This window comes from Quercus suber, unplaced genomic scaffold (assembly GCF_002906115.3).
Source record: "Quercus suber isolate HL8 unplaced genomic scaffold, Cork oak 2.0 scaffold_248, whole genome shotgun sequence".
Lineage (NCBI taxonomy): Eukaryota > Viridiplantae > Streptophyta > Magnoliopsida > Fagales > Fagaceae > Quercus > Quercus suber.
Window position 1 is genome coordinate 424,129 of NW_027069704.1, and position 12,219 is coordinate 436,347.

Sequence of the window (12,219 nt, forward strand, 5' to 3'; positions counted from 1 at the left end):
GAAGAAGAGAGGAGAGGACAGAGTGGAGAGGTGATGATGGCGAACCTTAGAAGAAACTCATTAACAAACACAAACAATAATCAGAGTTCGATATTTGCGAACCAAACATCAACATCAACATCAACACCAACGCATGCAAACTCAACCTCATCTCGCATCATTCACTTCCTCAAGAACTAGAAGCCTCATGCTTTCCCTTTTCTTCTCTCAGTCTTCCTCTTCCTCACATGGCTTTCTCTCAAACTTCAGCACAGCAATTCCCGCTTTTCACCTCCAACTTTTGCTCGTGCCCAGCAGACTTTGAATCACCATAACTATGAGGACGATGCTAAGGCTGGTATTGTCACATTCCCATCTGGGTTTCCTTCCCCTCTTGCTAAAGACACCTGTGGTTGCTAAAGACTCATCACCTTTCGGGTATGCCTTCCATGCCTACTGTGTTTCCAAACGCAGCCTTCGATTTGTCGCATTTTTATTATTATTATTATTATTATTATGAGTTGATTTTTTATGTTTGCTATTTCATATGTATGTCCTTTTGTTGGTTTTAAGATAAATCTTTGTGATTGTTTGTTAATTGGGACCTGGGTACCAGGAATTATACTATGTTATGGATATTTCATAAGGCCTATGTCACATTTGTGCGGAACCTACATCCATAGATCCCACGTGAATGTCTCTGTTACGTGAGGTACATTTTTGCTGTAAGTTCTAGTTAGCTTAATTGGTAAAATGTCTTGTTGTCAAATAAGAGGCGTTGGTTTGATTCCCATTTACACCAAAACCAATTGTTGTATTGGCCTGATGATAAATAACATTCATCATGGTGTGGATACCATAGATTCAAATCTGATTGTATTTATAGAAAAAATGAGTAACTTCTTCACTTGAGTACATGGGTTTCAAAATTGCCACTGAATTTTAAAACAGAAAAAAGAATTTGATTCAAATTTATGGTAACAAGATACTAATTAATTGAAAATGGGGTTCCATGTATCAAATCCAATTCTGTTGAGCTATCTGCTTTGGCATCTTACCTTGAGTAACAATTGTGACTAACTATTGGTGCAGGGAAAAAAGAACATAGGATCATCATCATGGTTCTTCTCTTGTTTCTTTGTTGATATTTAGTTTGATGTTGTAGAGTTTGACGGAGGAGTATGTTTGTTTACAGGTGGAGCTGTGACTTGTGCTTCACTTCATCTTGGGGAAATTCGACCTGGTGCTTTAAGGGGAAATCACAGACATCATACTTGTAATGAGACACTTGTCATTTGGGGTGCTAAAACAAAATATAGGGTAAGCTGTTGCTTTAAAAGAATTGAAAATATCATAGCAGCTTGATTCTGTGGATGTAGGCCATACTAATTGTTTGGATGTGTTATTTATCATGTCAAGAAATTTAATTCAATACTTAGTGCATTAATGGGGGGAAAAAAGAAAATCAAATTGGCAGAAAAGGTTTGCAGGAGCCATGAATGGCACATAATGGAAGAGTGAAAAGTTAAGTATTTCTCATTCTATTTTTTAATCAAATGTTACTGCTTGGCATATTAAGATGCTAACCTAACTTCTGTTTCTTGTGGATGGAAACTTGTCTAATGAGTTCTGAGTTATGTAATTACCAAAAATAAAAAAGTTCTAGTGGTGAGACAAAACATGCTAGTTGACTCCAGTGGAAGTTGTATCTACCCTTTTTTAAAATTGCTCTCTTTTACCTGTTGTGTACGTGTATCATTATGCTATTACCAATTGGAATTGCTATTGTATTATGCCTACTTCTCTAGGAAACATTTTATATTAAAAGTAACAGAGTGACAGATAAGTTATTTAAATCGCTGTACTGGAATATGGGATCCATTCTGTGATATTTCACTAGTGGTTGGCGAAAGACTGCTTTGGCTTTTATGTATCACAATGAGGGTGTTATACGTTATCTGAATGTAAATATTTCAGAAACAATAACATAATTTGATGAGTCTGATATGATGTTTTCATATTCCTATGACTTTTTTTTTTTATAAAATTTAATCATTTAATTTTCATTTGTGAACTATTTGCAGTTGGAGAACAGCCAAGTAGTTGGTAAAGGTTACGCTGAAGTGATAATTGATGCAGACGAGGTTGCTGTTGCAGCTAGCCCAAGCGGAACTGCCCATGCTTTAGTAAACATGGATCCAATACGAAGTTCATAATTTATAGGGTGCCAAGACAGTATTGTAAATTATAGCAACTCATCTACTGATTTTAATGTTTGGAAAGATCTTTAAGCTTTATTTTTTGCAAGTTTTGCTTGGTTTCCCTTTTCAGTCTGACATGCTTTTTTTTTTTTTTTTTTTTTTTAAATTGCCCAATAGGTGACTACTGTACTAGGGCATTCCAAGGTTAATGTAAGTTTCAAGATAAGAAGTTGTTGTCTCTGTATATATGTTACTAAGTTGCCATTGAGTTTATTATTAGCAATCAGGGTTTGATTTCTTCGAGTTCCATCACCGATCATGATGGACTTCATCTGCATGTCTTTTTTTTAGATAAACAGAATTACAGTATTGCAACCATGTAAATTTTAGACTACATATTAATTATTGGCTATTTTTTTTAGTGTTTATTTTTGTTGTCTTGTTCAAAGCAAATAATCAATCAGTTTTTTGTAGGTTGAATTAAATTGAAATAAGAACTTTAATTTGGATTTCTGAAGTCTGAGAGAACGCCTTATTTGGATTTCTGAATTCTCCTGTTTGATGATGAAAATAAAACTGGCGTCGGGTGATGAAAATATAAACGGGTAGTGGGTTAACTGACTTTTATTTATCAGTCTGTTTATTTATATGTGTTCCTATTTATTTTTTTCTATAAGAATAGTTGAATGGGACCTATAATTTGGTTGCCATCTCATGGAATCTTTTACTAAGTGGCAATACTTATTAAGTTGTAAACTTTGACATCCTTTCGCCAGAGAAGGCACAGAAAGGCATCGTTGACTACTCCTTAAACTCATTATGGGACATTTCAATGACCTATTAAGTTATCTAAACAAGTCTTATGACTAATTGCCTGAATCAAAAATCGCATGTGAGTCATGACATATGAGGAATTATAAAGCTGAAACTTTGTGAGAGATCAAATGAAAGAACCAAAAACATTTAGAAATTCAAAGAAAAACATCTTATTGGTTTTCACTCAAATTGCCTGCAAAAATGGAGAATGGAAACAAGAGGCTAGCTGTTTTGGTTGGTTGCAATTACCCCAACACCCCACATGAGTTAAATGGATGCATAAACAATGTTTTGGCCATGAGAGACGTGCTTGTTAAACGGTATGGGTTCAATCACAACCATATTGAGCTCTTGACTAATGCACCTGGTTCATTAGTCATGCCCACTGGTGCTAACATTAAGAAGGCACTTGATCAGATGCTCAAGAAGGCTGAACCTGGAGATGTCGTATTCTTGCAGTATAGCAGACACGGAACAAAGATTCCATCAGCCAAACCTGGGCATCCCTTTAGGCAGGATGAAGCAGTTGTGCCTTGTGATTTCAATCTAATCACTGGTATGTACCATCATGATCCCTTTTCTTTCTTTTTGTACATATTGAACTTTCAGTATAGTATCCCCAGTACTAAATTTCCAGGCTTGTTTGCTGATAAAGCTTTTGGCACTTTCAATTAGTACACTTGGACATGATGCAATTAAAGATTTCTCATAAAACATTACTCCAACATTTGTTAACAATGCTTTTGTAATCCTTTCGAACTTCTTATTATCACAAGAAAGTTTTCTCATTGTCAATTTGTCATACTAAACTTAATAAAAATTAATGCCACTAAATATGTAGATGTGGACTTCCGGCAATTAGTGAATTGCCTGCTAAAGGGAGCAAGCTTCACAATTCTCTCAGACTCATGCCACAGAGGAGGCCTAATTGACAAAGAGAGAACAAATTGGACCCTCTTCTGTCACCAATGATGGCACATTGCAGCAATCATGTAGCCCCAAGACCATTCCCTTTGAATCAATTCTACAACATTTAACATCACAGACAAGCATAAACACATACTGATATTGGCACTCATTTGTTAGAAACTTAGAATTATTTGGAGCCGATGCAAGCCATAAGTTTAATATACATCCACATGAACTGGACTCGTCTGAATCATTGAGGACAGAGGAAGGAATTCTTCTTAGTGGGTGCCAAGCCAATGAGACTTCTGCAGACATGAACCCAATGATGACCGGAGGAAAGGCGTATAGAGCATTCAGTAATGCTGTCCAGATGGTATTGAAGGATCATTTAGGTTCACTCAGCAACAAAGAAGTTATGCTGCTGGCTAGGAAGTCTTTAGAGGCAGGAGACTTTGCTCAACACCCTTGCCTCTACTGCAGTGATGAAAATGCTTATGCTCCTTTCTTATGGCAACCTCAGGGCTCAGGTTTATGAGGCATTGAGTGGTTTGTGCATGCTTGGTTTGATATATGGCTACTAACATATTATTACTACAGAAATTTAATAAAAAGGCAATAATTAAAGTGGTACCTAATAAGGGGATTGGGAAAAAGAAATTGCTTATACAATCACTTTCTTAACATTAGAATTATCGGTACTCTTACCAAGAGTCTTGAAGCTCAATTAGCACCTCTTGGCACTTTCAATAGAGACATCCCCAAGTTTCGAATTTCCCACTCCAACTATGTAATATATGTACCAAAAAACAAAAACAAAAACAAAAATTAATGTTACTCTTCAACTTCAAGAACAACTGGAGCAAACAGGAATTTCTAGTAGCAGCAAATCACTTATTCCATCTCAATTCAAACCAAAGCACAATTATAAAGCACCAGCCATCTTAAATTACAGATCGTCTCTAAAGTATAAACTAAGAAATGTATAATCTAATTATTTAATATGATTGTATAAAAACCTATCAACATAAAGACCTTGTCTTGCCACTGGCCTTACTGTCCACTTTTATCATCTACAGAAAAGGGTAGGCCCTGACATGTGGGCACGTAAAAATTGTCATAGTTAATTGACTTCTTTTCATATATAACCAAAATCAGAACAACACTACAGTTCATATGACTTATACCAAGAAACTCGAACGCTTACTCGTCTGCACGTCATTCAAGAGGCACAAAACAAATCATTTTCCCATATTGGAGGGCCACAAATATTAGATTGCCTTCAAAATGGTGATTTAGTTTATAAATGGGTTGTGTCTTCACTAATATATACTAGAACTTAGCAACCCATTGAAGAGGATTCTATATTTAGGGTGAAGGAATGGCTAAGCATCAAATAATTGAGGTTTAATCTGTGCACGCAGCAGAAGTTTTCATGTTTCCCAATGATCACCACGATCTCTACATGCTCCGAGTGCTTGTTAATACGAGAGAACTATAAGAACGAGCACCCAGACGGGCCTACTTTTAGAGTGGTTATAAGGAGTCAAATTGTGGTCCTCCAACAATCCCTCCCTCACAATGACACTCCCGTGACTCGAACCTATGACCTTGGCTCTGATACGATTTGTCAGATCGTGAGTTATACTATTCCACCTCAAAACCAATTGGGGACGAGGAAGACACACTCAAATTTTTTATGGCGTTAATATCAAGCCTTGTAAGCATGTTTTTAGAGTGGTTGTAGAGAGTCAAATTGTGGTCCCTCCAACACTGTATATATTCAATATACTTTTTTCTGTACCTTGAAACATAGAAAGGCATGATTATATTTATATATGTTATAAAGTGGGGGAGATTGGAAAATCCTTGATTTAGACTAAAACCAAGGACACAATAATGGTCCTTACTTTTAGCTCAATATTCGTTACATACATCCCTCCTCAAAATTGAGGTGGTGGGGAGGAAGCTATCTTGAGTTTGAAGACCATCCTGCCTTGTTGGAGGTGCTCTCGAATTTAATGATAATTGATATCAATGTGCTTGGTGTGCTCACAAAAGTTACCACTGTGCGCAATGTGGATGGCACTTCAATTGTCATTATGAATGGGACTATATGTGTGTCTGTTACTATCTAAAATGTATACTAACAAAACCTTTATTACATGGTAATATGTATCAATAGATACCTTTAGAGTATAGACCCATTAGATGGGAATAATTGCTAGCCAATTGACTTATGAGCTAGAAAGCACGGGTGTGGCTCTTGCACTGGACTCACCTTGACGTGGCGTCCTACGTCCGAAGCACTGATTCGGTTTTTTTTTTTTTTTTTTTAATTTTTTTATAATTTTTTAATTTTTATAATTTTAATTTTTAAAAAAATTTATTCAACCTAATTCTGGCAGAAACGGGAGCCAAAACGGCTGATATTGTTTGATTCTGAATGAAACGGCTACCAAAATAGATCGATATGACCGTTGAAACAGGTTGAAATGGGCCACTGGTTGCCATTCTTCTACTTCATGTGGCCTTGTGAGAGAGAGAAAAGAAGAAGAAGTAAAAAAAAAGATGACAAGACACAAAGAAATGGTTAGAACTTTGAAGAGGTGAAGAAGAAGAATAATAAAGGTTTATAACAAAATATTATAAATTAAGTAGGTGAGAAAGTCAATTTTTTCATGTGGGTGGGCTTGAGAATTGGAAAAGAAGCAAAAAAACCTTCTTGGAAGGTGGTTTTTTTGTTTAAAATTACCAAAAATATTGGTTTTATTAAAAACAAATCATAAATAATTATTTTTTTAATAATAAACTCTACCACTTTATTTGAATTTTTTTATATAAAAATATTAAATTCACAATATAAAAATATATTTAATAATTTATTAAAAATGTATCCTGACGCACCCGCACCTTACTTTTTCAAAAATTACTGAGTCCCGCACACGCACCTGAATCCAAATCTGCACCTATGCTTTATAGCTGATGAGCAAGAATAAATTTAATACAATTGGGAAACATATCCTTATTTACATACACTACAGTTGTGAGCTTCTTCATCACAATGCAAGCATGACACACAAAACTAAATGCTATATTCATTTATGTAAACACATTGAAACTAAACTGCAAATCATCCAAAAATAGTAATATAAAAAGGTGTAGCCACAAAATGCGTTTAACCTAAAAACTGCAATCCATTTTGACATAATAAGCTAATTCAATACTAACTTACTAATTAAGAAACTAAACACCATCAAAGAGGTTTGTTGAATCTTTTTCTTTTGCTGAGTTAATGTCTGATACACATTTAGAGCTCATCAGCAGCCATAATAGTATGAGGTCCTACAAGAATTTAGGCGTAAGTGCATTCTTGTTATTTGTAAGTTAACACCAGAAGTAGAAATAGAAATAAAAATAAAAATTAGTGAACTAACTATATAGAAAAATCCTTGGTTTTTTGGAATAATAATATTATTTAATTATAATTATTAAAAATTGGAGTTAAATTGAATTGATTTTTTTTTTTAAATTATAAATTAATAACGATGTATAAATTTGTGAAGGTTACAAAGTTGAGATGACTAACTCTCATGAAATCAACAGGCTTCGAATTGTGTAAATTTGTAAAGACTGCAAAGCCAAGGTGACAAACTCTTATGAAGTTATATGCTAAGAAGTGCAGACATAAACATGTTACAAGTACAAATTTTGGTATGACATAGATATGGGTATAACACGAAACGATATAAATATGACATTCTTTATAAAGTCTCTATATATATATATATATATATTAATCCTAGTTTGAGTAGGTAACGATAGTCTTGTACTACACGAATTCTAAATCAAGTAGGACTTTGTTTCCTAAGCCATTAAAACAAATTAAGCCATCGACTATGGATTGCAAATTCTTATTCTGGTGATCGCTCGCTCTCGTATTCGCCAATATATAACCAACTCCAAAAATTGAAACCCTTTTCACTCACTCAACTGAATTAGATTAGAGTTGGTGGCAGCATGAAGAATCCGAAAAGGAGGAGAGTAACGGAGGAAGAGGAGAGTCAGAGAATTGAAAGAGCAGAGAGAGCTGAAACAGCAGCAAGTACTGACATAATTAGCAGTCTTCCAGACTGTCTCCTTTCTCACATCCTCTCTTTTCTCCCAATCAGAGACTCTGCCGCAACAAGCGTTTTGTCCAGGAGGTGGAGGCATCTATGGATTCTTGTCCCTATTCTTGACTTGGACTTCGGCTTGGAGGGCATGCTGATGAATAATTACTTTTGGGAAAAAGAAAGAACTTTTAGCTTTATGGATACAGTGTCAATGATCTTGTCTCTTCGCAACGCTATTCCTGATCCCAAGCCCCTACACAAGTTGCGCCTTCATTGCTCCTCCTCAGATAGTGACCCATCCTATTTCGAAACATGTCTTCAAGACCCCATTACCATTGTACAGCTACAGGAGCTTGATCTAGACTTATATTTTCCTAATCAACCTTTGGAGTTGCCCCGTAGTGTCTTCTTTTGTACAACATTGGTGGTTTTGAAATTGGATGATGATTTTCTTCTTAATCCTCCTCCTGCTTCTACTTGCATGTTCCCAAGTCTTAAGATTCTACAACTTCAACATATTTCCTATGCAGACGGCGACTCTCTCTCCACACTACTTGCTGCCTGCCCGGTCCTCGAAGATTTGACACTCATAGTGAATTATTTTCTATTGAAACATGCAGGAAAGTTTAATATCATTGTACCCGTACCTACGTTGAAAAGTTTTTTTATAAGTTGTATCTGTGTTGAGAGTTCATCATACAAACTCCACATAAACACCCCTGCTCTCGAGTACTTGCGTTTCATAGGTCCGTTGGGTGATGACGTTGTGTTGGAAGACCTCCCAAACTTGGTTAAATCAGTCGTTAACATTGAGAACCATAAAACTATGAGTATTACAAATTATGCAAAGAGGGTAGGAGACTTCATGGGACTGCTTTATAACGTTGTATCCATTGAATTGCATATGGTCACCTTACAAGTAAGGGCACCTTATGTTTTTCATGTTCTAACTCTATCATTAATGAAAGTGCCAAATACTACTTAATAGTTAATACTATTAATTGTTGCGAGTGATGAGTTGTGACTTTGTGATTTTTATATTGTCATGCAGATCCTCTACAATGTTTCTAATGATGATGTTCCCAAATTTCATAATTTGTCTACCTTGACGTTTTATGGTCGGCTTCAGCCTGACTGGAATGTGTGGCATGCAATACGACTCTTACTTTGTCGAGCTCCAAAGCTACAAACACTAGCCTTTCGTTTGATTTACCATGCTGATAATGGTTCCATAGAATCCATACCTGACAGTTGTTTGGAGGAGTCAATGGATGTTCCTGAATGTCTATCATCACACCTTACAACCTGTCATTATAAAGTACTTTCAGGGTTTGGGGTTGAGATGAAACTTGTTAAACTAATCCTGAAGGCTGCAAAAGTGTTAAAGACTATGAGAATCACTGTTAGAAGCCTTCTAGAATCAAAGGCGAAGCTTCAAGTTCAAGAGGAATTAAGGAAGTTCCCTAAGAGCTCTCAAACTTGTCAAATTGCATTTGACTATGAGAATAAATAGTTTTATGAGAATACCTATTGTTATTTGCATCTACATTTGAAACTTTAATGGAATCAAAATTAGGGATGCTTGTTTAATGGTGAACTCTATCTCTCTTTTCTATTAGAGTTGTTGATGGTGGTGGATGGAACTTCTGTTGTTAAGAGTTCAATCTTTATTTCTTTACTAGTTTTCAATTTGAGTGATTTGGTGGGAAAAATTTAGGTTCCCAAGCCCATGGCCTATGTGCATATCATAGTTGACTTGTGTCCGGAGACTTGGTGCTCATGCTTCTCTATAAATTTTATCACTACAAAATTCATTGCAGATAATGTTTCTTTAAATGATATGAGGAACTTGTTCATGAATAATTTCATGATTCTCAATTATTTGATTCATATGATATGGCATTATTGGTTCATTCCTCTTGGATATTGCATGTCACCTAAATCCATGTTTGTGCAATCCATTTTTTGCGTTTGCTATGTTAGATCTTATTCCTATGCTATAGATGAAAAATGCATGAAGATTTAATTTGTGTTTGCATATCTTCAATTATGCTAGTTTTTAGTAAGAATGTTTTCAATTTGGGATTCCCCCTCAAATACCAGTCTTTTCTTCTTCCTTTTTTCTTCCTGAAAATATCCAATTTGAAAAAAAGAAAAAAAAGAAAAAAAATTATTCTTGCATCCTTGCTGAGGTGAGAAATGTGAAAAGAGGTCATAATAAGCTACATATCTTTTTTGTATTCGAAAAATTGTTTTTTATGTTTTTTAAAACTAGAAATATAAGTAATCCTTTTCATTGTGTTCGAATAATGATAGCTAGTCAATAGTAATAATTGTTTGATTCAAAGAGATTACTACATGCACTTAGTAGTCTTTGTTGATTCCAAAATTTAATTATTTGTTAAAAAACAATTCAGGCTTTGTGATGAGGATGCGGTTTAGAAGAGTAGAGAAATTAAAGAAATTTGTTTCTACTGCGAAAGATTCATCTCTCTCTCTCTCTCTCTCTCTCTCTCTCCCCAAGTAATGTGGTGTGTAGACTGAAGAATACCTGTACCTTGGAGTAAGGAGAAGTCGAGTAGACAACCTTATTGGCAATGTTAAGCCTGGATACGCATAGTGGCAGCCAAAAATCCCTCGTTTCAATACCAAGTCTGGTTTGCAATAGTATCTGGAGGAAAAAAAAGGTATGTCAATCAAAGAAAGGTCCATGCTGACTACAAGACTGATAAAAGCAGAACCAGGAAACCTAAAACATGAGTCAATTATGACGCAGATCACTCAATGTTCCACCACAAACTTGGTAAAGGGAAAAACAAGTTGATATATATATATATATATTAAAAGAAGAAAAAAAAAAATCGATTATAGCATCATCCCACTTTTTCCATGGAAGAGTTGCTTTACAGAATATATAGATAAATCAAATAAGACAGTAAAAAGTTATATACAAACTGCACACCTGTTGTAGGAAATATAGTGTTGAAGATTGCTCAAATTAATTAACAAAATTACAAGACAATATCAATAATATATCAGTAAAATAAGATATGCTTAGATTAACTTATAAACAAAATAGATAAGTGCAAACATGTATAAAATTAAAGATTAAATAAAAACTTATCACCGAGGCATGGAACTAAATTTTCTGTCCTTAAGAAGCGATTTCACCCTCATTGGAGTGAATTTGTTTGTGCAAATGGCTCAGGCGGTCATTCTTCAGGATATAAGAGCAACTCTGTTACTGTGCACTCACAAACTGAGTTTGAACTTGTCACAAATGTCCAAAAGAAAGTTTTTAGTAAAAACTAAGTTTAGATCTTTTGCAACTGTAAGGTTGAATTTAATCAACAATTTAATTGGCTTTATTCCGTGGCCAATTTGCTTGTAATTTAGCACTTAGCAACCCTGTATTTAGGTGAGAAAATTGTAAGGGTAGTATGTGAGAAGATGTGAAGAAAAACTCAATAGTGTGCAAGAAAAACAGAGGCTCACGGCTAGGGCTTGCGGGTGGATCGCGACTAGTAAGCCGCAAAATGCTGGCACGTGAGAGGCACACTGGGAAGCTGAAGGGTCGCGCCAGCTGTCACGTTACATGACAAAAGTTCCAGTCTGACCAGGCCGTTACGTCGCGACTTGATTTCGCGAATTGGTCAAACCGCGAGATCAAGTCGCCAACTTGGTCTGTTTGGCAAAAACTGACGTTTTGCATTCTCTTCTCACCCTACTATATATACACCCTTATACCCATCATTTTGAGAGAGCTTCCAGAAAGAATTTTGTGAGAGAAAACCCTAGAGAAAAACAAAATTGCCTCATTCCCAATTTTCATCTAAAGAAACTCTACAAATTCCTCTATTCTCTTCCTCTTCATTGTTATACCCTTGAGAGGTTATTTACCAAACCATTATCTCACCACACCCACGTTTGTGAGAAGGTCCATTTGGTGCTTAGGGAAGCAGTTTGGAAAGGAACCAATATACATTGGTTGATGCTATGGTCAAGTAGCGGAATCCGGCAAGCTAAAGAAAAAATAGGTTTGGCGTAACCTCGTTGGAGCAAGAAGTTTGGAGGGCTTAGGTACTTGGGTAGATTAGGCTTGGAGGGTCTTCTGCTATTCATGTATCCCAACTATATTCTTTAGTGGATTTTATCACCGCTTGGAGGGCGGCAGAGAGGTTTTACGCCAAGGACTTCGGTTT

The 12,219-nt window shown here is 35.7% G+C and overlaps 1 protein-coding gene and 2 pseudogenes across 1 annotated transcript; all 3 read left to right on the forward strand.

The window, feature by feature from the left end:
* The first annotated feature begins 981 nt into the window (after positions 1-981).
* Positions 982-2,489, forward strand: LOC112039259 (uncharacterized; annotated as a pseudogene).
* Positions 2,490-3,183: 694 nt separating this feature from the next.
* LOC112039260 (metacaspase-9-like) lies at positions 3,184-4,693 on the forward strand (annotated as a pseudogene).
* Positions 4,694-7,876: 3,183 nt separating this feature from the next.
* Positions 7,877-9,530, forward strand: LOC112039261 (F-box/LRR-repeat protein At4g14103). The gene is made up of 2 exons (XM_024072116.2): positions 7,877-8,936; positions 9,069-9,530. The coding sequence occupies exons 1-2, from the start codon at positions 7,923-7,925 to the stop codon at positions 9,528-9,530; spliced, it is 1,476 nt and encodes a 491-aa protein (XP_023927884.1). The 5' UTR covers positions 7,877-7,922.
* Positions 9,531-12,219: the final 2,689 nt, after the last annotated feature.